Source organism: Mycteria americana, chromosome 4, assembly GCF_035582795.1.
Source record: "Mycteria americana isolate JAX WOST 10 ecotype Jacksonville Zoo and Gardens chromosome 4, USCA_MyAme_1.0, whole genome shotgun sequence".
NCBI lineage: Eukaryota > Metazoa > Chordata > Aves > Ciconiiformes > Ciconiidae > Mycteria > Mycteria americana.
In genome coordinates, this window is record NC_134368.1 from 77,251,142 (window position 1) to 77,277,685 (window position 26,544).

Genomic DNA, 26,544 nt, shown 5'->3' on the forward strand with positions numbered 1-26,544 from the left:
TCTCAGTAGCAACAGATTCTCTTCTCTTTTTTTCCCTGAAGGGGAAAGTTGCTCTCTGCATGCAGCCTGTGTTGACTCAGAGCAACTTGATTCTTCTTGAATTTGTATATCCAAGAGCATATGTAATTTACCCTGGAATTTTATTTTGCCATTCCGACAGTAGAGTAAAATTAGTATAATGTAATAAAAACAGACTTTGTGTACTACTTATTGTTTTCTTGCAAAAATTCAACATAATCTTACGACCTCATAATTTATTCAGAGCAAGTGATATTTAGTTGTATATTTGAAAGATAAATGGATAGAAGATGGCTGTAGACTGTTATTTTCTTTCCCATTGTTCCCAGGGCAAGAATACTACTGTTGGCCAGGTTGACCAAATGAGATTTTGAGCCATGTGCAGCGGATATGATCAGAGGGTAAAAAATAACCAAAAAGCAAAAGCAGATGAATTTGTTTTCCCTTTGCACTATTCTCTTGATGGTGTGTGAAGGTCATTTTGATAGAAGGGAAAAGGTATAGTGATGTACCTTAATTTAAGTTTAGACATTCTAGTTTCATTAGCATGTTTTTCTGCACTGGTACTGCAATGAATAGGTCTGCCTTACAATGGAAATAAAGGAAACAAGTACTTACAAACATTGCCATAAACTAGATGAATACAACATTTCTATTAATCAACTTGGCTGAACTCAATGTAAAAATACCTTCTTAGCAGATACATTCACATTTGGAATACATAGATGGTAGTGCCTAAGACGTGAGGAAAAACCATAGCAAGAACAACTTCGGTAAAACACTGAAAACTTAGCATTTCTTGTAATCTAGAAATTAGAAATATAGAAAGAAGAAGATGCAAAATGCAAACGCTTGTACTGAATGAGAATTTTCCTGTGGCTGTACATTTTACAGCCTGTATTTTGTCAGGTTGTCAGACTGTTCTTAATGAAAGAGAGAGAGGTTCCTGCCCATAAAACCAGAGTTTAACAATTTACTGATAATCAAACTACAAATGCATTAAAAATTTCTACTGGATAGTGTGTCAGACTAGTATATTGGAATGTAATATTTTTCTAGGTACCACAGCAAGATTTCCAAGTGTGAGACCGAAAAAAGTAACAATTAAAACTTCAAAAATTAATAGAGATGTTGCCTTTTCTTTCTGCTTTGTTTTGTAGCGAAGCTTCCTGGGCTGTACAACTTTTAGAGTAGGAGACTTGATAAAGTCAAAGGAGCAACAGTTGACCCTTACCCTCAGGTAAGTGTTTTCCTCTATTGTAAACCATGTTGAATTAATAACCCATGGCATTTGATGATTGCTACTTGACTGTGTTTGAAACTCTGTATTACTTCAGGTATATTACATGTCAACTTGAAGTGCTTCTATTTCTACAATGCACGAAGTCAAAATGAAATACCAATTCTTTAAGCTGGAGCTTGCCATGTGTCCGATTAGAATAGCTTAGTAGTTTTTTGGTATGATAACCTGTGGAAGAATTGCAGGGAACTTGAAGTAGGGGATGTTCTTTCGAAGTTTCCTTTAGAAAGGAGCATGAGGTTCTCGGTTTCATTTGATGTGGTGTGGTTTAAAGAATTAACCCTGCACAGTTTGCTGGTTTGGTTATTAGGCATATTTAAAGACAGTGGACCTAATGACTCAGGGCTTCTCTCATGTGAAATTGGTTGCAGTCTCCTAAACTCATTGTTACATGCAGCCAAACTCAAATGTCAGTGGGAGGGTGATGTACAACTAACTAGTGACACAGGGTACATACAGAGCTGCAGGAGAGTCAGAGCCAGTGTTCAAAAACTAGGGCTGGGCTGAACCAGATATTTCTTAAAGCTGTGCACTGAAGGAAAAAATTCAGTTTTCATCCCTGATACTGACTTGCATGGCTTAAGATGCAAGTGGCTTGTGTCCAGAGAAGGGCAACGAAGCTGGTGAAGGGTCTGGAGCACAAGTCTGATGAGGAGCGGCTGAGGGAACTGGGGTTGTTTAGCCTGGAGAAAAGGAGGCTGAGGGGAGACCTTCTCGCTCTCTTCAACTACCTGAAAGGAGGTTGTAGAGAGGTGGGGGTCGGTCTCTTCTCCCAGGTAACAAGTGATAGGACAAGAGGAAATGGCCTCAAGTTGCGCCAGGGGAGGTTTAGACTGGATATTAGGAAAAATTTCTTCACCGAAAGGGTTGTCAAGCATTGGAACAGGCTGCCCAGGGAAGTGGTTGAGTCGCCATCCCTGGAGGTATTTGAAGGACGTTTGGATGAGGTGTTTAGGGACATGGTGTAGTGGTGGTCTTGGTAGTGTTAGGTTTACAGTTGGACTCGGTGATCTTAAAAGTCTTTTCCAACCTATACGATGCTGTGATTCTGTGAAGATGAACCAAGCTACAAATCAAAACTTTTTGAAGGTTAAGGGAAACCTTTTAGGCAGTGATTTTCAAAATGAATTCATTGGACTTAATATAGCACAGGGATTTTGTTGAGCTGATTTTTGCAAGCACAATGGAGGCTTATTTGGGATTACTGGGTTGGTACAGGTAAACTTCACAGAGCAACTGCCCAAACTCACCATGTTTCTACATGGGCAAAATTTTGGGAGGAAAGAAGCTGTGACTAGGAAAGCTGAGACACTGGTATATGTTCTGCCTGGGATATTGTACATAGGTGCTGTAGAAAAGTCGTGTTACATTCTTTATGCTGTGCACATGAAGCCAGCCTTGATTTGGCTGAAGGCCCAAATTACAACCCATTCAGCGAGGTTGTGGTATTGTCGCTGTGGCAAGGACACTACATTTTTTTGAAAAGGAAGCTTTTAGGTTTTATTACTGCACCTGCCTTCCTATTATAACAATAGTAGTTGCATATGTGTGTGTAGTTTACAGGGCAAAGTTAACAAAATGCCTTGATTTTAATTTCTCCCAAACACAGAAAATGCCATGCCTAACAAGCAGATAACTGCTTTCTAACAAACAAAACCGATCAGATAAAATGTGAACTGACTACTCTCTGTGGAAATGTGTGACTAGATAAACAAATGCCAGCTTAGTGTTTGTAAGAGTCTGTTCTTACAGAATTTCAAGTTGTCTCAAGTTCTTTGGGACAAACTTTGCCTCTCTGATTGACATATTGAAAACTTGATCTGAAAGAATGCCTCTGACAGGTGCCATAATAATTGACAGAATGTAAAGTTTCAGGAAACTTTGAAAAGAATAAGTACTTTGTATCTAACTCATCTAATTTGTAAACAAAAAGTTCAGATGGATAACTAATAAGCAATAGATGACAAATTGCCAGGTTAGTTTCACTGAACATCTAAACCTTTTCAGATATGCTTTTAATTAATATTTTTCGCCTTGTATGTCTTCTTTATGCAGCTAACACTAGAAGACAAATATTATACCAATTCAAATTAATTTGCAGCTACATTAAATGGTAGGTTTTAGTTGGTTGGATGTTTTTTTTTAAAGAAAAAAATCCTAACCTTTCATATGTGGGTTTGTTTCCTGATTGTGGCTATTCAGCAGCACAAAATCAGTAGAAATTATCCACATTTGTTCAATGGCCATGTAACCAGAGCAGTCTAATAATCTAAACTTGCTTTCCTCTAACTGCCCTATTATATTAGTACCCCTCAGGAGGATAGAGGATATACCAAGGACCTTGTTAAAGCATGCAATTCTATTTAATTCTTGCTGATATACTTTGGATGGGAGTTTACCAGGGAGTGCCTGTGATTCAGAGGTACTCCTTTGTTAGATCTGAAGTAGAGATTTAAGGATCTGGAAATAACTCTGTGGTGTGCCCAGTAAATATTGGTGTAACTATAGAATCTGGTTACTTCTTCACTGTTGTTTTCAGTTATTACGTCTTGCCGTTGTCTTTCTGAGGTACAAGGTAACAATATAAAAGTGTTTGTAAAGGAATATTCTTGTGTTTTTCTCCGTTATTTTGTGGAGGGCTGGCATACATCTACAGTTCCTTACTGCTGACAAACCGTGCTCTGCTTTTTTCCTCTCCCCACCATTGTGCCTTAATAATGATTAGGGACACAAGTTACAAACCTCTGCAAAATAAGTTTTTATTTTGATTGTCCTTTCTTCTCTATAAAGGTGCCCTAAACTGATGACTGAGTGTTTATTGTCACAATCATCAATACCTGAACAGGTCAATTTGTAGAATTGCTTCAATGCTGACAATGTACAAAACTGATGTTGGCAGAGGAATTTAGTTACTAAAGACTTGGGATTCCAGTTTCCAATATGAAATTTATAAAAACAGAAATACCTTCTATATATTTGGATGCTTCATTTTGCAATGGTAATGCAATGCCACTTGCTTCTAGATTTCTCATAGAGTTGTGATGATGAACAGGATGAAATGGGCTATTGAGTAAAACAAAAGCCATATTCAATAGCAGAATATTTCTTAATATTGACTATATGTTGCAGTGTGTCCAATTTAAAAAAAAGCAAGCATACATCCTTTTTTGTTTGTAAATTAGAGTTAGGTACACTGATTGCTATTTTAGTAATTAATACTGATTTTTTTTTTAGTTGATTTACATTTTAAATTCAGTTTAGAGGATCTTTTTGCCATGCCTTTCTTTTAAGAACAGCATAATACGGTTTTTTGCTTAGTTGAGGTCTATGGCCTTTTGTACAGGGCTAGCAATTAGTACTTCCATTAGCTGCTTCCCCTGTGGTGGCAGTTTGCCCTTTTTCCAGGAAGGTTCTTTTTAGCTTAGGTGATTTTTGGTATGATTTCCAGTAAGTTACATGTAAGAAGCAACGAAGGAAAAAAGATAATAGTGCTCTTTTATGGTCTGTAACAATAAGGTCCGTCTGTCTGAGATGCTCCTCTTAGTAGACAGCACGAAAGCGTAAGTAGGCTACTTCAATACGAAACTAGGGTAATACCAATACCACTCAGATCCTTTGGCTCCTGTAAGCAGGAACTTTATAGCGATAGAGCTAACCACACAAAACCAAGAACTATAGGATGAAGTGCATGAATTATACAGATTATCTGAGAGAATGTGCCTGTGGATGTCTGTCAGTCGTGTACTATACAGACTTTCTTCAAACATGTGGCTGTACTTGACCTCTTGGACAATATCTATTTGTCTATCAGTCTGCTTTTTTTTAGCTGTCCTATTTTCATTAATCTTGGGCAGGACCGAACCTCTTTCCTTTAAATAAAGGAGATAAACCATAGTTATTTTTGGAAAGAGCGAAAAAATAACTCCCAAGACTCCATTAAAGAAAGTCGCCCCAACTTCCCTCCCTCCTAATACCGTCCTCCAAGCACCTTGTAGTTCAGTGGGCCAGAAGACCCGTAACTGCACTTCAGTAGTAGTTACGTTCACAATGTTTAACTAACTGGAGAGAATTTGAAAGCAGCACACTAATTTTTGCAGTCATTTATGTACGTGTAACTTCCTTAGCAAATGACGACTATAAAATACTATATAGTTAGCTGCTTTTCCCTATTAAAATTCAGTACAAGTCTGCCTACAACTAGTTTTACTTGGTCTCCACCCTGGAATTGTTTCTTGACTGCTTCATGTCATGTCACCCACCCCAGGAAGCAGGTGAACAACAGCTTGGCTTTATAAGCCAGGCAAATCTCCCATACAATTGAAGCGAAACTTGTTTTGACATGAAGCTTAATCAACAGTACATTGAAATCATGAAAACTGAGAAGGAATTGAACAGTGCAAAACTTTGTTTATTTGCCTTAGAATGCAACAGAATGTTATTTACCAGTGGACTTGTTTAAAAATGGTATTAATTGCAAGAGGCTCCACTATGAATTCACAGAATAAACATTTCTATGCAAGTACAATAGTTTTGTGCTTGCGTATTTCAAAATATATTGCATCAGTGGAGAAAATTATTTCGTGACAATCTGTATGTTAGTCTGTACTAACTGCATTTATTGCGTATTATGCAGTGGAGGAAGGGGCTGCCTGCTAGACTGAAAGTCATGCAGTTTGCTTTTCAGGCAGTGACTCACTTTGTCATTTATAATTAACATAGCTATGCAAATACACAGTCTGCTTCTCTTTTTCTTTGTGTTCTTGAGCCCTTTTTTTTTTTTTTTTTTTTTTTTTGGAAGAAAGGTATGGCCATGGGAACCAATTAGCAGGCCTAAATTTGCATATTCAACATGTAGCAGAGAGACTTGATGAGAACGACATTGGAGGCAAATGGCTGCTATTCTCAGTCCATCTAGCTCCCTTGCTTTTCCACCACTAGCTTGTTACCTTCTTTCTCTCTGGATGCCTGGGTCAACCTTTTATTGCCAGAAGTATTAAGGTGGGCACATATCCCTGCTGCTCGTGATGGTGCTGGCTAGCTCCTTCCCTCGCGTTTGAAGGAACTGATACTGACCCGGTGATCCTTAAGGACTTGGGATGGTAAGGAAATCCATGTGTATAATAAACTTCAAAATTAATTTAGAAGCATTAGTAAGTAACTGTGGTTTTAAAGCTGAGCAGATTTCATGACGGCTTCAAAAGTCTCTGGGTTTGGCTCAGCAAGTAGAACAACAATGTTGCTTTTAACACTGATAGAAGTATTTTTTTTTTAAGTTCGAAACATACTGTTTCACTCAGAATCACCTCTGCAAGGTTCATCAGAAGATGGGTCTTTGGTAACTCCAGCTTAGGCGAGTGCAGACTGTCACAGGATTATGGCTGTGGTAGGCGGAGTGAGCACTGCCGTACGCAGTCACGTTGGACTGAATGGTTAGGGATAGACGGAAACATTGCCAGCTTTGCTGCCGAAGCCTGCGTCCTATGACACTGGATTTTAAATCGGGTTTAAAATAACACTTTGTCGCCTTTTTCATTGGTCATATTCCAAACGCAGATGCTCTGTGGACAGATATCAGGAGATTGGTGTTCCTTGTCCCAGGCTGCTAACAAATATCAGCAATTTTCCAGCTCGTAAGCCAGCTAGAGTTTGAGCCATATATGGGCTTCTTCACACTGACACTTTATTTTATTCTTATTGCTGTATTCCCCATCCCTGCTGTCCCTGTGCAGGTTTGTCACGGTGCAGTCCTTTGTCCGGTGGGTCTATAGTATCTCCTGTCTCGTGACTGTAAGCAATGTGATGCAGGGACAGTCTTCGCTGCGCCATGTGAGCGCAGAGTGCGCTTTTCAGCCTTATTAAACTACAGCAAATAAGCTGATTCTATCGTAATGCATTATGAAGTATCCTAAACCCAATTAGTTATTCTCCTGATGCTCTGTTGAACAGTGCGTCTGTGTGAGATGTCTCTTCCTGTCTGTCCAGGCAAATGGCATGAAGTGTGTACATACATATGTGTGTGCGCGCAATACTTTCTGTTAGCAAAAAGTAAAATAATATAGGTTTTTTTCTTATTTAGGTGTGATCGCTAAGCTTTTTTTATTTTTTTCCCACCGCATCGCTTCTGTTTCTCACTTTAATTTTCTTTCAAGTGAAATTTTAATCTCATGATGTTGCTTGAAAGCTTTAAATGCATGACATGTCTGTTGTTTGAAGGCTCTCATGCACCAGTGGTATTTTAAATTCACAGTGTCTGACACAGCTAATGATAGTTTCTCCCTGGACATTTATAGAGCTCTTTGTTGATTTGTGTGCCTGTAGCATTCAAAAGAAACTTTGGGTTTTTTGTGTTTTAAATTGTGTTTTCATATTTCCATGTGGTAAGACAAGAGAGCTGGAGGAAGGAGTACAACTACAATGCAACAGTCCGACTGTTTAGTTTTATTCTCTTGCATTACGTTCCCTTGCAGATACTGCATGTTTCAGATTGTAATATTACGTATGCATTAGACCAGAACAGGAGTGATATTTGAGAAGAAAATAATTGAAAAAATTGATATAAGGTGAAATTAGATCAATCATATTTTTAAATGTGTATGGAGAAAGCTTCCAAATACATATTGCTGCTTGTGCAGGCAAGCAATGCAGTGCTCACTGCCGTACTGAGGCCAAGCCTCTAATAACAGCAACGAGGGGGAATATTTAGTGTTCTAAAGAAAGGGAGACAAGGACTGAGAAAGCGTAACTGGCATTTGCATTTTTATTTTGTTTTACTTGAGCAACGTGCCTCGTTGGCTTGTATCAGTTCATTTGCAAATTGAGCTCTCTTTTATTCAACATTTGTTTATACTCTTAATTTACCCTGATGTAATTTTAAATCCAATCTGTTTTACATAGGTCAGTCTCAGACTTGCAGGTCTCTTTGGCCTTAGAAAAATGTGTTCCCTAAAAAAAGGATGGGTAGGATTTTACTTCTGGAAGTCAAGTGAATGCAACCTTTTCTTTTCAGACCAGGATAACAGCAACGTGCTGTTGCATTTTTAAGTCAGCCTGGTAATGAGGTTGTCCACTTGACACTTTGATAGGGACACGTTAAGCTGTTGAAAAGTTTTCAGTCTTATAGCCACACATTTACTCTGATTTTTAAAGGTATATGTGATTTGCTGGCATCTGTTGTATTCCCTTTCTCCTTGGAAATGCTGTAGTCCATTTGTTGAGGTAGCCTAGTTTGCATGCTGGTTTGACGCAGGAAGGAGAAGACAAAAGAAGTCAAACCACTAAGCTGTAGCAACTCAGGGCAATGTTCTTCATGCAGAAGACGCTTAACTTGTTCTCATGCACTTAAAAATTATTATGTATTTTTGCTCATAAACACCCTTTGGACATTGAACCCTTCTTCCTCGTTACTTTTCTTTTGTATACTTTGTTAATTAACGTAGGCTTCTTTGGTTCCAAGGCTATCTGGAGTTGGTTCATTTTTAATTGTTCCTTTATGTTATTGTCAGTAATGAATTTGGCTTGGAGCAAATGAAGTAGTGACACATGTAAAATATGAAGAATTATGTGTATTTTGCAAGGTTTTATGTAAGAACGTATTTAATTTGTATAGTTGCAAGATGAGCGTATTCTACTGAGTCGCATATTAAAGCACAATGGTTTGCAACCAAAACAATTATTTAAATTTGAAGCTTGGGGGTAGCTATAGTTTGAGACTTTGCTGTAAAGAATGAAAGTTTTGCTTTAGCATGATAAATAAGTATCCGTGCCTTCGAAGGCTAACGTATGTGCTTAACTGTAGTCAGCGTGAAGAGCTGCGGTACTCTGACTCAATTAAGGCCTTATACTGCATGCAGAAACGCAGGTTATGTGAAACTGTGGGAGCTCAACGCAGAGACAGGGTCCTCCCGCCTGGGCACGAGCAGGCGCTCTGGGGAAGCCCGCGCGTGGCAGGAGGCGGCGCGGCAAAGCCCGAGAGCGGGAGAGGAGGCGTGCCGGCGTCGTGATGCTCGGGGCTCCCAGCGCCTCGGAGGCAGCGGGAACCGGCGCTGGGGGCCGCGGCGGGACCCCCGCCTACTACCGCACCGTGCCCCGGGGGACCGGCGCGCCCGTGCTCCCGCTGCTGTCTTCCTCCTGCTCGGTGGAATGAGGAGAGGGGTGTTTCGGGGATTTTTCCTTCCTTTACTAATATAACGTGACGGACTATTTTTTGACGTTCTGGAAGGGTGTCTGTGTTGAAGGGGGTTTTGGTGTTGTCCTGCAGCGAGGACGGCCCTCGAGAATGTGGGAGCTCTGAATGGAAACACTTTTTTCTAATATTACTGTTTCTGAAAGTCCTTTTTTATTGCCAGCCCTCTAGTCCCTCTTCTATGTATTCCTTTGTCCTGCTTCATCGCTTTTCACCTTCGCTTCTGAGGTTATACACAGTATTGCCCCAAACCCATTTGTTTTCTTTCTTCTTCCTCTCTGTGCTTTTGCAGTTCTGCTAAACTTATTCCTGTCGTTTCCTTTTGCCGATTTTTGCTTGGTGGCGGCTGTTGTATTTTCCTCATTATTGTTATTAAATGATCTGTTACCCTTCTTTCCTTCCTTTCCTCAAATCTAGCTGTTCAGAGTAAGCCAGGGGAGATACTGTGCTGTTAACCTTGGTGTTTTGCTACCAGTGAAAGCTAAAAAAAGCATTCAGGATCTTTTTTGGAGTTTAAACCCTTGTATCTTCCAAAAGGTAGTGAGTAGTACTCTTTGTTTGGAGATGTAAATCTGAATTGCTATTTATTTTTGCCTGATTGGAAGTAAACTATTTGCACAGATGATAATAAAGGAATTCACCTGGAACTATATTACCTTCTCCCATGTAGTTACAGAAATGGGACTGATTCCGAATAATTACTCTGCGGAGGGACTACAAAAGGAAAAGCGATACTCAGATTAGTTTCATTATTGTGGTTTAGCAGGAGGTTTATTAATACTCTGAGCATGTCCTTTCTTCGCAGATTATGTTCGCAGGACACAAAGCAGTGCAGCGTGCAGTGAGGCTGCAGGTCGTCAGTGGGGTATTGGTGCAATATGTTACAGCCCTTTCTCTGATGGTCCGCAGACAGAATAATGTCTAGAATGAAAACTTGGCAATGTTCGTGGGTTCTTCCACCATTTATAGCATTTACCCATCCTCAGGTTCATGATGAAAACTTTCATTGCTATAAAGAATTTGGAGAAAATACAGTATGCCTTATTGTTAACATTTGCTTGATGATTGTAAATAACGAGTTCAATACAGGTGACCGCAGCTGTACAGAATGGAGAGGGGACTACATGTTTACTGGCAATATTTTTACTGAAGGAATGTGATGCTGCAGGTGACCCAATGTCATGGGGTTTTTTTCCAGGACTTCGGATGGTGGAAAGACAGTTGGTACCATTGAAGTGAATCTTGTGAAGATGGGAGAGCTAGAGGATGGGGAAACGGACCACATCACGACAGATGCCCAGGATCAAAAGGTAGAAAGTCAGTTCATTGCACAAAGTTAATTAGAATGATCAGCTGTACCAAATGCCTAAATTACTAAATCCAAACTGGGTTAAGGGCTTAATCAAAAATTTGTGGAATAAAGTACTATGTACACTTAATCTCCCTAAACTAAAAATAGTTTTTCATGAAAATGTACAGAGTGATACTCTATCCTCAGTTTCCTACTCCCTCCCCTTCTTTAGGAAAAAAAAGAGCTGATTTTGACCTCAACTGACCATATTTAATCACTCCTGATCAAAAAACTGTCCACAGAGATGCCATAAATCTGACTTCTTTTTCCCTTGGACAGTTCCTCTGTTTTCTGCCCTTGAAGTCCCGTTCATGTGGATTTTTATGTGCAACCTGTGCCCACAATACTGAAAACCCGGGAAGAATGACAGACAGGCAAGCTGAAGAAGAGGTGAATCCCCCTGCAAAGGGGCAGGTTCAGCTGCGTTTCATGGGAGCACACAGTGGTGGGGAAAATCAGTGGGAGGGGAGGGAAGCACAGCAGCGGTGCCTCAGAGTGCTAGCATAGGGCAGCGTCGGCCAGAGGGATTCTGAGTTGGGGTGTATGTAGGGATTCTGTATGTAGGGATTCTGAGTTGGGGTGCTCACGGTGTGGGACAAGAGGAAGGACAGAAGGGCTCAGAAGGAGCACAAATGCTCTTAAGTAGGCAGGTGGTTGCAGGCAAAAGCAGTGGAGACTGGAGCTGGGGATGATGTGGGGGGAGTGGATTTGAGAGGAATAGAGAACCAAAGGAGGGAGGGTGGAACGGATGGGCTGTGTCTATGGTGACAAGAGGTTTGGACTTGGGAGACATTCAGAAATGGCTGCTCAGAACGAGGAAATCAGGGTCTGAATGATTTGCAGTTAATAAAAAGGTCTCTCTAACTGGGTCCTTGACTGATGGCAACTGACGTACCTGTGCAGAGTTGCCTCCTCCTGGTACCTCTGCCTCTGCAGCCCCATTCTCACTGACGGAATTTTTGCAGCCCTAATACTATGGTGTAGTGCTATACGCTATGGTGTATTCTGCTCTTCAGGGAAAAAAAATAACTTTAGATAATGCTACAGGGAATGTAAAATTAAGGACTGCATTTTTTTGTTTGGAAGTAACGTATAAGAATGTATTTTTGGAGAAAAGGGTGTTGTTCTGAATATCTTTTCTGCTTAGCCTAAACAGTCTGCTTTTGGGCCTAACTCTGAGGATAGGTTTTACACTTCTTTTTTCACCATTCTTCTCGAAGGACCTCAACGCCCTTTTAAAACAATAGACCAGTGGGACCAGTTCCAAAGAAGCCAACAAATGCTGTGAAATCTTTCTGGTTTTGTACTATAAAACTTCCACAATATATGTATGCACCAAGAACTGCTTTTTCAGCCTTCCCTTCCTTTTGCTTTTCTTCCATTTCAAAATGTGGAACAAGACTTCTCACAACCATTTGAGATGTAATTAATGAGCTGTGTCTAGCTTGGAGGAGCCAGAAGGCTTTAATAGTATCTTTCTAGGGGGTTCTAATACTTGTCAAGAAAGACCAACCTTGTGACAGCTGTATTTTCTATGGTTTTTAAGGGAGTCCTTAGTTTTTATGGATTAGTGGCATCATGGAGTCTTAGCTTATATGTTCATAGTGAGGATGCAATTCTGAGAATGTAGAGTTATTGAATTACTTCAAAGAAATAAGTTCTGAATTAGGTTTGCTAACTCATTAGATAAACTATGTGCAGGGAATTCCTCGTGGGAGAGTAAGGTGATAGTTAAATTCAATCTGAGATATCAACTGGTAGAGGGCACATCACGTCTTGCTCTTCGCTTCGAGCTTTGCAACAGAACATCTAGAAACTGGGGAAGCCCTGGGAACAGAGCTCCCTATCACCTTTAGAAGCTATCTGATTTTTTTTCTGACTGGGGGGAGGAGGAGCGTTAAAAATATACATCCTAGTACATTTAACATAGGTTTACAGCGGTTGATTTTTCCATAAACTTTTTATACTTTTATTTTATACACTAATCTTACCAAAGAAATTGTCCAATTCACTTGTATAACAAATGACTTTAAAATGTGCTCGTGGGTTGTGATTAAAGAATTTTTGTGGTTCCTACTTTTCCCTTATTTAAAAACTCATGGAATGCTTTCTGACACTGTGTGTGTGAAAACTGCCTTGTCAAAAGAAACCTCTCTGAAAGCACAGAACTTGTCAAAAGTTATTATTATATATTTTATATATAAAATTTTAAACCTCTGCCATTGTATTAGTAGGAAACCTGTTTTTATTATGGAATAGCTGATCATATTTTGCCATTTTCTCTGCTGTAATTCTGATTGTGTTACAGTATATTGGAAGAGAAATATAAAGATAAAAATGTAAATTATAATCACGGGTTGGGAAACTATATTATCAGTGATGTTTTTCAGTCTGCCATTTATAAATTGCTATGAATTTCCTTGTAACACCTGAATGTGTTACATTTGTGGTTGCATTTCTTTTGTAGTGTGCATTGGTTCGTGAATGTACAGCCACTGAAGGCGTAAGCGGTAAAGACAACTTGCCTTCATTAAATGCGGGTAAGTATTCTAACATCCATAAAAGATGACTGTTGCAACGCTATATCAGATCCTGAAGAAATCACAAAGATTTGGGACAGAGCTCTTAAAAGGCTCTTCAAATGTTGCACAAACTTTCAAGTTTAATATTTTAATGTTCTATACATATTTGACAGTATCATTTTACTGAGAAACGTGAGGAAGACTTTCAGAAATGTCAGCTATGCTTTCTTGAAACACTGCTAAAATCTCTCACTCCTACATCTTTACTGACGGTCTTGAAAATCATTGAACAGTGACTTCAGTGGGCATGGAATTAACCTCATAAGTTTCTGTCATGTCATTGCATGACATTCTGTTAAAGTAATTATGCATTATTTGCAACTGAATACCCTGGCGAATTAATCTCTCTCATAGCTGATGAAGTGGCCATTTCAGTTGGATCTGGAAGCTGTATGTCCTAAAATGAAGGAAGCTGTTGGCAAGGCATTCTCAATTCTAGGTCAACTCTGGGCTTGAGTGTACAGCGTTGAATAGATCTATTTCTCTTTCATTATACTGAGAAATATTACATGCTGATATGCTGCACCATAAAAGTTTTATTAGCCCAAGTTTATGAATCTCCATTACTCTGCTGTAACAATGTCACAAGTAAGTTATATGGGTCATCTGAAACCATAGCGCTGTCAAGAATTCTGTGTATTTGCTGCATACAGTTGAAGAGAAATGTTACTGAGGTTTTGAAACCTTTTAAAACCTTTACTGAAACTTTTTCATATGACTTCACCAATAGGACAGGAGGCTTATTAGACTAGCTTTGCAGTCTGAAGGAAGCACTAGAAACCTCCAAAGTGTAGGCTTTTCCATGTATGTATGAATGCACGCTGTAAATTTTTTTTCTGTGATGTGTTGAGACTAGATCGGAAGCAGGGAAAAATTTTTCCTTCAGAACTGCTATCTCTTTTCATTGGTTCAATGTGAGACTAGATAGGTTTATGGAAAAGATATTCATTGAGAATTACTTAGTGCACAGGAACTACATCTGGCTCCGGAAATTCCTGAACTGAAAATAGCTGGAGGCAGGGAGAATATCTTGCATCTCTAGGTATCTATTTATGGCTTTTCTTGGAGACAAGATACAGAGCCAGGTGAACGATTTGGTCTAACTCAGTGCAGCCATTCTTCGATTCTGATTCTATATGTCATCCAGATAAGTGGGTCTTAAAGAAATGATATTTCTGTTTGGAGAAAATGTTACTGATTCACAACTGATTTTTTTCGATTTGCTGCCTCCATTGGGTGGGTTTGATTGGGGTTTTTTGTTGGGGTTTTTTTGGATGGGGAAATGCTGTAGTTTGGGGAACGTACTTTGTTGGAACTTCCAAGGTAGATGTCAGTTTTATGAATAATGAAGTTTAGATCACACTGTCATGAGTATTTGCACGTGATTCTACAGCATATCTAGACAGTGCTTAACATTTCTACGTTCATTGCTCTCATATACAAACACACAACATAAAACCAAAACCCCCACCCTACCCAACATTGCTAGGGTTTGAAAAGTCAAACATAACCATGGAGTTTTTTTGTCATTTTTTGGTTTTGAAAAGCATTGAGGGGAAAGAGCAGAACTGCAGATGCATATACAAGTAATGACAGCAGGCAGGATATTGGAAAGAGTTTTCAGTCACAGGAAGTTTGTTCTAATAAATACTTATTCTTCAGTCTGCTTCCTGTACTTGTGACTTCCTCTTCTCACCCCAGCCTTGCCTCCACTTCCCTGCTGACACCTGGCACCAGTTCCAGGTTTTGTCAGTCCACTGTTTTTATTGAATTCCCAATTTCTTTTCTTAGAAAATTTTAGCTCTCCTTTTACACTCTCAGCCTCTTTGCCCAACCAGTCAGACTTGTTCCCCTGCATGCCTGCATGACTGGGCTTCATGTGGATCGGAGCTCTCTGTTTCCTGGAGACCGGCTTTCTCTTATGGGTACCAGTGCTGCCCATAAGCGTATTGTACCACACACTAGGTCTGCCCAAAAACATAGCCATCTACTCTGTATGAATGACATGTGCACAGTTTTGTTGGCATTAGAAGCTGGGAAGGGTGCAAGAATTTTCAATAAAGGTAGACCCTTGTTGTTAAGTATGAGGTATTAAGTTCAACTTTTGAGTTTTTACGCACTGAGATTTCTTTCCCAAGGCTTATGTCGCTGTCAGATCTGGGTGGATTGCCATGGCTACGGTAAAATGCCCATCTCTGTAAAAGATTTACTATCAGGATTCAAGTTTATAAAGCACAGAACTTTCTATTGCAGGTTTCTGGCCTCATTCTGTGCAGCTGGACCATCGTAACTGAAAATTTCAAAAAACAATCAGGTCAAGCCAGACAAATTTCAGTGTGGCAAAATTAGAGGCAATCAAAAACAAGGACTGAAGGGAAAGAAACAATATCAGTAATTGATAGAACTGTATTACAGGCAACCTGATAATATCAACATTGCCTGCACTACTTTCCCTGCTGTGTACATACAGAACTATCTACAGTACAGTATACGTTCCATATACACGTGTATTTAGTACATGTGTATACTGTTAGAAAGAACCAGAAATCTTTACGTCTCATGCTGTTTATCAGGCCTTCAAAACTATGAAACTGAAAAAATACCCCTAGGTGAATCTTTAAGCCCGTAGGCATAGATGCACATTGGCATTCTTCTGAAATTTAAATCTTAATATAAGGAACTCACAGCCCTGAAGTGAGTTATGAGGCACTTACTGAGTGAGTGGGAATGAGTATCATATTTCACTGAGGCTTATCACTATTCCATTTATACCCCAAGAGATTGAATTTATATGTCTCAAAATTCAGTTATTTATTTATAACACTGGAGAGTTTGCCAATTGTTTGCATGTAAACATATTGCACTTTGCAATGAAAAAGAAAATAAAAGTAATTGAAATTACGCAAAAATTAAGAAAGTTGAAATTATTCTTCCTGAGATTATATGCATAATACACCTATGCTACAAAGGAAGGTATAAATAGAAACACTGTTAGTAACTTAGTATATGGCAGTGGTATGCTTTGATCTATGTTCGATAGGGAACAAAAATGAAAACAGAGTATTCAATCTTTTATTAATTTTTTATTATACTTGCAGGGAAAACAGCGTGAAGGATACTGCATGGAATAAAAAGCATAGAGGTCTTTAAATTTAAAAATGAGACTGTCCAAAAATATGGATGGTTAAAAATATGGCATTGGCTTTTAGGCTTTATGCTATAGAGAAAGGCTTTTAAAATAGTTTTTTTTCTCTTTTTAACCGCTGCAGTTCATCTGGAATTTTTTTTTTTTTCAAGTGCCTTTCATGATCACTGTTTATACAGGAAGGATTACCTTTATGAAACTTTCACTCATTTGGTAACTACTTTTTATAAAAGCCAATTCTAGCCTTACCATTCTTACTCTTTGGGTGATTTTACATGCCTTCTGGATTTCTTTTTTAGACAACTTGTTGTAATTAGAAAACAATTATTGTTGTGATTGGAAAGGAAAATACACATGAGATTTTTATGGAATCACATGACTTCAGTAGTTCTGTTTATAAGAAAAACATGAAGTATTGCGCAGCTCTAATGGACAATCTCAAGCTTTAGCAATACTGCAAATGGGAATTATTTGGATTGCATGTGAAAACAAAATTCCCAGGCTTTTTTTCTGAGTTTGTAAATGAAATTTTCTTTATAAACCTATGGAGAGATGTTTTGGCCATTTTTTTAAAACTGCAACACACTTGAGATTATCCCCATCTGAAAATTCAGACTTGGAGGTGGTACCTGAAGAGTAGTTTAATAATTCTAACAATGATAAAAGTCACAACTTTGGATCCACATTTTCAAAGTGATGCCTCGTCTCCCTTGCTATCATGCTGCAGTCGTGTTGGGCTTTTTGTTTGGTTTTGGTTCTTTCCCGTGATGGTGGTGGTGATAGTGGGGAGATGGGAGGAAAGAGATTGTGGAGCTACATGTGTGCATTAGGTTCTCACAGACAAATGTGAATTTTTGAATGTAATAGATTCTGAGTGCAAATTTAAGGGCTGTTCTTAGGAAAAACATCCTTTGATAACTTTGTAGGAAGTAGATATAAAAAGGTAAAATAGAGAAAAGAGCCTTTTGTGTCTGGGGCATCATCATTTGAAATGTCCTGGTAAAAAGTATCAACATGCTTCCTAGTGAACGGGTGGCACTACAAACAAACAAAAAAAAAACCAACCCAAAGTTATCATCTGTTTTGGCAGGTGTCTGTTCAAGGGCAGACCTGAATTAGCCCTTAGTTTCCCGAGCTCTCCCTTGCATCCGAAGATTGTCATTCCCTGTCTTGTTAATGGAAGATAATCGGTGCCATATATCTACTTTGTGGATTGACCGAGGCTGTCAATATTACTGACAAAACTGATTTCATTAATTAGAAGAATCTTAGCAAAAGAGGAGGAAAATAGAAAGCATTACAGCGTATTTTAATCAAGTAAGGTAATAAGCCCAGACACTGGGTTTAAGTTGATCATAGGCACAGGACTTGGAGATGCTTTTTTTGTAGTGAACAATAGTTAAGTCTGTGTGGTGAGGATTCTGAAGCTGTAAAATGTGTGTAAAGATGCTTGAACATTGGGGCATTTTGAGTGTTAAGAGTAAATAAAAATTGCTGCTGTTCATATGCCATAGCTATCAAGCATCTATTAGGCTTATTTCGTAACAGGAAGACAGAATTTAGTTTTTGTAATTAAAATCACTAATAAATGAGGTAAAATGACTCTAAAAAGGCTTCCAGTTTCTCATCGAAGACTAATGATTAAAGAGATCTCAGTAGAATGATGGGAATAGAAAACAATACATCTGCAATGACTTAAACATGATTATTTACAACATTCCTTTCTTTATGAGCTGCCAACAACTGTTTTGTTACAGATCTTTGAATCTGTGGTCTTGTTTTAGGCCTTTCCTAAAGGACTTCTGTTAAAAAACAGTTTGATTAGATAGACAAGACAGTTTTTGTATCTTCGGTAACTTGGTCTGTGCTTTTCATTCTCTATAAATCAGCCTACATAGGCAATAATGGTGGCAGTGAGTTGTGAAGCTGAAATTTCTATTAGTAGATGTCGTTTTGACAGCAACAGTTTCCTCGCAGCGCACATGGGAAATGCATTCCTTTGAGTTATAGACCATTCAGTGGCAGATCAATGGGAGCCTGCTCTAAGGCAGCTTTTTCCAGAAGGCTGATAGAAGGGTACCGTTGGAGGATTTGGATGGCTGTCCAAAGTCATTCTGAGTTAGGAAGCAGTGGATGTATGTGTTAAATGACAATCATTTGTCTCCCAGTAAGCTTATCAATGTATTCAAACAAAACTTTTCTTTCTCAGCTTTTTCCCCATTTGCTCTTTCTGGAAAATGACTTAAGAGTAGGGAAGAAAAAAGTAAAATAAAAAGAAAGGAGAGAATAGAATAGAAATTTCCCACCTTTATTATACAACATCATTGTAAGATCTGAATGGAAACGTAGCCAACATGAGAGCTTTAAGATAAAAAACATGGTAGGTTTTAAGCATAACCTTCCAAGACATTGAGTAATGTGATTGTCCTATGTCAGGTGACAATAGTGATCTGAGAACAGTGTGTGTAACATATTTACAGGATTGTTATATTTATTTCTACGTAGTGGCAGTCTCTTGACCATGTCAATGATCAAGTTGACTCTAAAATGGCATCCTCTTAACCATGTCAATGGTCAAGTTTCCTTTAATGTAGATGCACACCATCTATTTGTCTTAATGGCTTCTGTGTGCGCGTATCATTGAGAAGATGAATCAGATGTAGCTAAACTCTGAGGCATACTTCGCTTGTTCCATGCAATTTATTAGCAGTGTGAGTGACTGTAGCAGATGGTAAGCAATGGCATCGACTGTATGCGAGTTCATTGTTTATTTGTGCATTCCATTTTTCCTAACTGTATCCTAAGTGTAAGAATAGAGAGCATAATTTACATTCTCCCTACACTGAAATCCTAAATTCACAGGATACCTACTGTGCTGGTAAAATGTGATTTATCTACTGCACTAGTAATATTTTGTCCTCCACATGCTGCTATAATAAATTAAATAAAAATTTAATGTCTAAAATTAATTCTGGAAGCGGGGGGGAGGGGGGAATAATGTATTATTTTGGGATGAAATTGTTGTCATAAATTTTCAGAGTCATATAACCACAGTAAAGCAATGATATAATTTTTCCTCTCTGCAGTGTTAAAAAACCCAATCTGTAAGTTATATAGATTCCCTACTTCTGACAACAAGTGGATGCGGATCCGGGAACAGATGGCTGAGACCACCCTCTCTTTCCATGTTCCTAAAGAACTGATCAATCTGCACATAAAGGAGGATATGAGACGGTAAGGAAGAAGAAGTAGCAATAGTAAATACTAAATTTTCTTTTTCTGAGTTGGAATAATGTAAGTGATGAGCTAAAAATATTAATTTGTAGTATGAAATAGGCAAAATATAGTGATCTTTTTGGCTGCGAAGAATTTACAGCTATAACTGAACAACAGAATTGATGTCTCAGAATTTTGAAGACTCCAGTGACTTCATAAGTTCTGAGCAATGAACTGTGTTAGAGTACGGTCATGACTTTAAATGTGCAAGCATCCAGATTTGGTTAACAATATAAACATTCTGAAAAGTTAACATTTTATAAAGAAACAACACGTGACAAGGTTGTGAACTGCATTGTAGTGTGTTTGGCTTTGTGTCTGGGCAGTGCTAATATCACAGACAAACATTATGCAAGCAACGGAAAATAACGTATTTGTAGTTAATAAAGGAGCAATGAGAATATAAATCACAATCCTCTAACTAATGTAAATTAGTTGGCATAAGAAAAGGATACCAAGGTAATGTAAGTTTGAAACCTTTGGTCATGTTTGGCCTTGTAACAGAGGGACATCTGAGGATCATTACAATATGTATGGCCTGGCAAAAGAGAGGATAAGGGAGCACAAGTGGCCCAAAATCCTTTGTAAGTCCAAATTCCCACTGCAGGGACTAAAACGGCAGCCTGTCTTTGACTACTTGTAAGTTGTGCTGGTACAACTGTGGGGAAAAAGCAATATTTCAAGCAGTCCAGGGCTTCCCTGAAAGTATACCTTCTTTTTCAATGATAATGGAAGGTGTAGAGCAAGATACTGCCTCTTTCCCCATGGAAGTTGCCTCACACATAGGTGGACATCTGGTCTCATGTATAAGAGTAACACTGTGAGGTAGTGCTGCATCCCAAAGCCATCCTGTGCACTTTCAGGCAACTCCCTCCATCAGAGGGGCTTGCCTGTGGTTGTTTACAGTGGTTATCCTGCAACAGGAGCTTCTTTTCTCTTTTATTCACCCCATCTGCTGCTTCTGTATGATCTTTTTATGCCGATAGAACAGCATGTGGGAGACCAGAATCTTGCTTTTAATAAAGTCAATGGACTGATACATACTTATGTATGGTGATGATGAGTTATAAAAATCATATGAATTGTTATAATACTTTATTTTATTCATTTAATACAGTGTTTAGGCATTTATGGCCTGATCTGGTTTGAGAATACTAATGTGTAGGGTTTTTTTAGTAAGCAATAAAAATAGATTATGCTGACTTGCACAGTTCATCCACTTCCCAGATTTTCATTTGCCCCATGGGTAACTGCCTTTTAAATGTTGGGGGATTACTTTAACCACTTTTACTACTACTGCATTATTCTCTCCAAAGGCATAATGCAAGTAATAGCTCTTGCTGTTATTTCATATTATAGCATTCACCTCCTTGAATAAAGTCATAGTAAAGAATCACTGTGATTTGGTTTTTTTTAACGATTATTCAATACTCACCAAAATAAAGAAAAGCTTTGAGGAAGAAACAGAAGTAAAAGTTGCTCAAAGACTGAGGGACGTGGTTCTGGTTTTCCTGACTGCCAATGTGGTTAGCTGTTCAAGCCTAGTAGAAAGGGTGGGTGTGAGAGAAGGAGTGACAAAGCGATTGTATTGATCTGAGGGAGGAGGCAAGACCAACCAAGAGGAGCAACAGCTTATGGTAGAATACTAGCAGAGGGTGGGAATAGGGGCATCTGAGTCACCTGTCATCGTATAAGTGTGTAGGTTGGAGCTTCAGCTTTGTATGGGCTTTGATTTTTGAAATAATTGCAAAGATGTGGTGCTCTTGTGGACTCCTCACATTTGTAAAGTAGCAAAACGATGTTAAGAGGATATTGTTATGTTAGTTCTTGAACTCGTACAAAACTTAGACTGTACCATCTTGAGGCTATTCTCTTCTTCAGACCTCTTCAGTACTCTTCTCTGCATGTTTTTTCCCCAGTTGGTATAAAAGAATAAAAATTTTTGTTTCAGAGGCCACTTCTTATCATCCTCAGCCTGTTTCATTGTATTCCTACTGTGGCTTCAATATAGTCAGATCTGAAGCAATTACCTATAAAAAATATCCAAGTGAAGTGTTAATCCCATTCAGTATTGTATTTTAAATTGGAATTTAAATTCCCTTTTCTCACAGCTCTTAAGATTGTTTATCTCTTGATAAAACTACAGTGTTCATTGCTAACCAAACTTTTTCATTTACCGACATGACACTCTGAAATATGTAACCTCTAAGGATGTTTAACTTTGTTTTTCAGCATGAAATAATGTTTTTAAAGATATGCGTGCATTAAAGATTTTATCCTTCAAACCTCCTTGGAAGAAGTTTTAATAGGAGCTATATGGTCATTTTTATTGTTCTAATAAGGGTCATACAGTCTGCTTTGCTGGTTTTTGTTAAGAAATTATTTCTGTTTCCTCCTCGAGGTTTTCCAATGAGTCCTTTCCCCTGTTTTTAATATTTCTTTACACAAATCTTGTCCAGATATTTTGCATCTATCAAGCAAGATTAGCCAAGTAGTTCTTTGAACCTAATGACTATAAAGAAGACTTAGTAGTTTACAGTAATTGTTCAGAAAGTTGGTTGACCCATATAATCTAAGCTTGCAGTTGTAGATGTAACTTGTGTTGCACTAGATCAGCACAGCGAGAGAATTAGGAGACTGTAGTAGAAGCTGCAGTACACGTGTCTTTCAGATTTGCCACTAAAGCTCTTCTGAGTCCCTTGGAACCAAACTCGGCTTTGGCTGAAAGGAAATTCCAGCTACTTACGGCTGAATTTGGCCCATGGCATTTGTGGTCACAACCCATAAATAAATTTAAAGGGTAAATTGCTGAACTTTCCTTGAACCCTCTCTCCAGAGTACAAAGCGCACTCAAGCTTTCCTCCTGCATCAGGAATGGCCGTCTTGTCCCAACTCCAGTAGCCTTTTCTTGTGCAAGTCTATGCTGTTTGTCTGTTTTCTGATTTCTTTCTTGTAACACTACAGAATGAGGACAAAATTCAGACTGTCTGAAAGATGTCTATTTTTCTAGTACCTTTTAATACACAGCTTCTATAGAGAAATGGAGACCCAGGCAGAAATGCCATGTGTTGGGAGTAGGCATTGATTTTTCTGGTTATTTTTTACATGACTAGTTTTTGAGCAATTGCACTGCAGAAACATCGTATTGATAGAGGTAATAGCATAAAAAAAGTTATTCTGAGTAAACTTACCGTGACTTTTGAAGCTGTTCGAACTGACTGCATTTAGACGGGCACTGTTAATATGCTGTCCACTTATGGCCTTTTAAAACCTTAATTCAAGTAACTACCTAGCACAAATATTCACAGAAGTACTTTTTTCAACACTTAAAAAATCTCCAAACGTGTCAGTAGAACATAGCTCAAATACATGTATATGCATTATTTACCCCATTGTGCATCAAGAAGGATGCAAATCCTTTCTCTTCTTATTCTCCGTCAGTTACTGCATAGAGGAATACAAGTATACAAATGTAAGTGTAACTTGAATTTTTGTGAGTAGTGTTTAGACAGCTGCTCCCCTCAAACATGATCAGTTGAAAAACCATTAACTTATAAACTAAAGGATAAAGTATATTGTAATGTATGAACACTGCATAATTCTCTGTACGCTTGATTTCGCTGTTCATAACTAATTTTGGAAAAGAAGGCCTCTATGAAAGTCTAAGGAGTTTTCTTGTCAGACTTGATGAAGTAAGATTTGCTGGGCTTTACTTTGTTATTGGGTGTTTAAAGTTGTAGTGCATTGGAATGGAGTAACATTACCTATTTGTTTTGTGACAGTTACCTGTACATAACATTACCTATTATTCAGCAGTGCTGAAAGCTATAAAATGTTAACATTTTATGCTGAAAGCTATAAAATGTTAACAGTGTTAAAAGCTATAAAATGTTAACTAAAGCTATAAAATGTCCTGTCAGAGAGGGTTTTTTGCTGTTGTTTTCTGCAAAATCCACCCAGGGTATTAAGAGTCCAGAAAACCATTCTGTACCAGTCAACAATTCTTCTCAGAGACTGGCTGCTAAAATTTCCAGATGTTATATAAGTGTACAACATGCCCCAGTCTCAAAGAAGTCCATATTGAGCAAATGATATAACCTGTAGGTCATCTTAGAGCCTCCCACATTATAGTGAAGGACGATACAAAACCAAAGCAAAAAATAATCATCTTCTCAAGATTATAATTGTTTTAACACACTCAAATTCTGTCATCACAAAAAGCATTTGAATTTTTACGTTGTTAACTAGAGATTTTGCACTTGCCAGTTCTTACCTGTGGTTCTAATAGCACTAAGTTGAGTGTAATTTTGTCAGTTCATGTCAGTGGGGGTGCAGAGAATATAAATTAGAGGCGTTAAGACATTAAGGTGATTGAAAAAGCTTTGTACAATTTTATTATGTTGCTCATGTCATAAAGTTGCTCACTGTTTATTTTGAATGAGGCACTCTGATTAATCAATTCGGGGAAAAAAGAAAACAGAAACCCACAAAACTGTTTAAATGCTTGAGTAATCATGCAATCAATAACGTGATTAATCTTGCCACATATATGATTTCAAGCTGAAAGAAAAAAATGAAGTTATAAATAAAAACTATGAGAGTAAAATGTTTTTGCTTATATCATGGAGCTGAAGCAACACTGTCTTAAGCTGATTCCAGTGTTTCCTGATGAAACACTAAAATTCAGAAAACAACCAAACAAAAAAAAAACCCCGAAAACAAGTCTATATGCCATTGCTAGTTACTAAAATATAACTTAAGATTGAAGTGTAAATTCCACAGATACCATTCTGAGTATTACTGAAATTGAGACTCTTTGCAATTGTGTGATGCAGGAGAATTTTCCTCTGCTATTAAATGTGAATCATAGAATTAACCTCAAATGATCATGCTGTTTGAAGATCTTGAGTCTTTCAGAGATAAACCCAGGTAATAAAATATCCAAGGAAGGGGAAGAGTTTTAAGGCAGGAATGAAGAAATGGGTTTAATTTAGCTTATATATTGTCTACACTTTTGGATAATAAAAAGGGGATGCTGGTGGATGGAAATGCAAAATGAACTTAAAAACTCCAGCTCTCAGGAACAGTATAAAATATTCTCAAGCCTTTGCAAATTCCAGTCTATTATCCACATATACATAGAAAAACAGGTTTTAAAATATTTTTAATGTGTTTGGTAGTGCGGGTTTTTTTGTTTTGTTTGGGTTTTTTTGTTTGGTTGGTTTTTTATTTGTTTGTTTTAAACAAATGTTTAAGGAATGCAAAAGGTAGGCACAACCTACATTTTAGTTTTTAGTTACTTGTCAGGTCAGGCTTACCGGAACCTGAAATAGTTTTGGGAAATTCTGTAAGAAGAGAAAAACAGCAACTGGTTTCAAGAGGTTCTAAATGAAAACTCTTAGGAAAGAAAGAAAAATATCCTTTTATTCTTTTTTGTGGTAGCTTCCCCAGAAGGGATTAAATCCTCCATAGTAATTATTTGTCTGTTCTAGGAACAATATAGTAAAAAGGCTATGATTCTTTTATTTCTGGAGAGTATGTTATATTGTTTTGATGTGTTATTGCCTGTATATTACAGGACAATAACTTGTGGTAAAGAAAAATGAGAGTAATTTTATCTGCTTCTATTCTACAAAAAAAGACGACATGGTTATCCATAAACATGTACACTTTAAAGTAAAATTTGCTAGGAAAAATAATTCCTGTGCTCCGTTCCTTAGAAGGAAGCCTAGAAGCTTCCTTTACTTATGAGTGATTGAGTCATGCCCCAAAGCTTATGGTTTATATTTACGCCAAAGCTCCTTTTTGATAAATATTCAGAACTTTGCCGCCTTATAATATAAAACTTTTGCAAATATAATCTGCAGAAATGTCTCATCTTGTTTTGAATCCTGCTAAGCACTTTGCTGTTGCTTCTGATGTTTTGTGAAAGTGGATTTCAGAAGCTAATTTTGCTTGGTGAAAGCAAAAAGCACTTCCTTTTTTTGGTTTTGAATTTGTCATGTTTGCTTCACTGGGAATTGCATCATTGCATTTTTGAAGCTGAATGAATCAAAAGTTACTCCTTTGTCTTCATACAGCATTTGTGGTTTATGTGCTTTTGTCATATGTCCTCTTAATTATCTCTTCTTTATATAAATAGACTTATCCTTCCAACTTCATCTTGCAATTTGTGAAGATTTGAGCCGCGTCCTTAACGATGCAAATGGCTATTCCTGTTGTTCCCTCTTCCAAGACAGAATAATCAGATCCAAAAAAGTTCTTTGAGGCAATGCCCGCTTCTGACTCATCTAGCTCATCTTAATATCTTGCTGCTGGTTTTTGCTTTATTTTGATTTTATTGTCACTGACCACAGGTTTTCACTGTGCTTTCCACAACGGTGTCTGGACTGTTGAAGCTAGTGGTAGTTTTGCAAAAACAAGTTCATTGGGAACGTGATTTCAGCATTAGGACTTTCTTCAAATAATTTTTGAACATGATGCATACCACTCGTTCAAAGTACTCCTTACAGAATTCAGTATTTTGCATTTTTGGCATTGAATATGTTTCCTTTAGACCTCTAAGCTGTTCCTATATCCTCATATCCAAAGCGATGAGAAAGAGACTTTTTCTGTTACTATGGTCATTAGAGTGCATGGCACGAAGCAGGGACTATTTAAGTAGAAATTATCGATGTGAATAATACAGGA

The 26,544-nt window shown here is 38.0% G+C and overlaps 1 protein-coding gene across 10 annotated transcripts in view; it reads left to right on the top strand.

Moving 5' to 3' along the window:
* The window catches only part of INPP4B (inositol polyphosphate-4-phosphatase type II B), a 370,055-nt gene that overhangs the window by 201,701 nt on the left and 141,810 nt on the right, over positions 1-26,544 (top strand). For all 10 annotated transcript variants that reach the window (XM_075501000.1, XM_075501001.1, XM_075501002.1 and 7 more), the window contains 4 exons: positions 1,179-1,258; positions 10,699-10,810; positions 13,319-13,391; positions 19,665-19,812. In XM_075501000.1, coding sequence (XP_075357115.1) covers positions 1,179-1,258; positions 10,699-10,810; positions 13,319-13,391; positions 19,665-19,812 — 413 coding nt within the window. The remainder of the gene's footprint in view (positions 1-1,178; positions 1,259-10,698; positions 10,811-13,318; positions 13,392-19,664; positions 19,813-26,544) is intronic.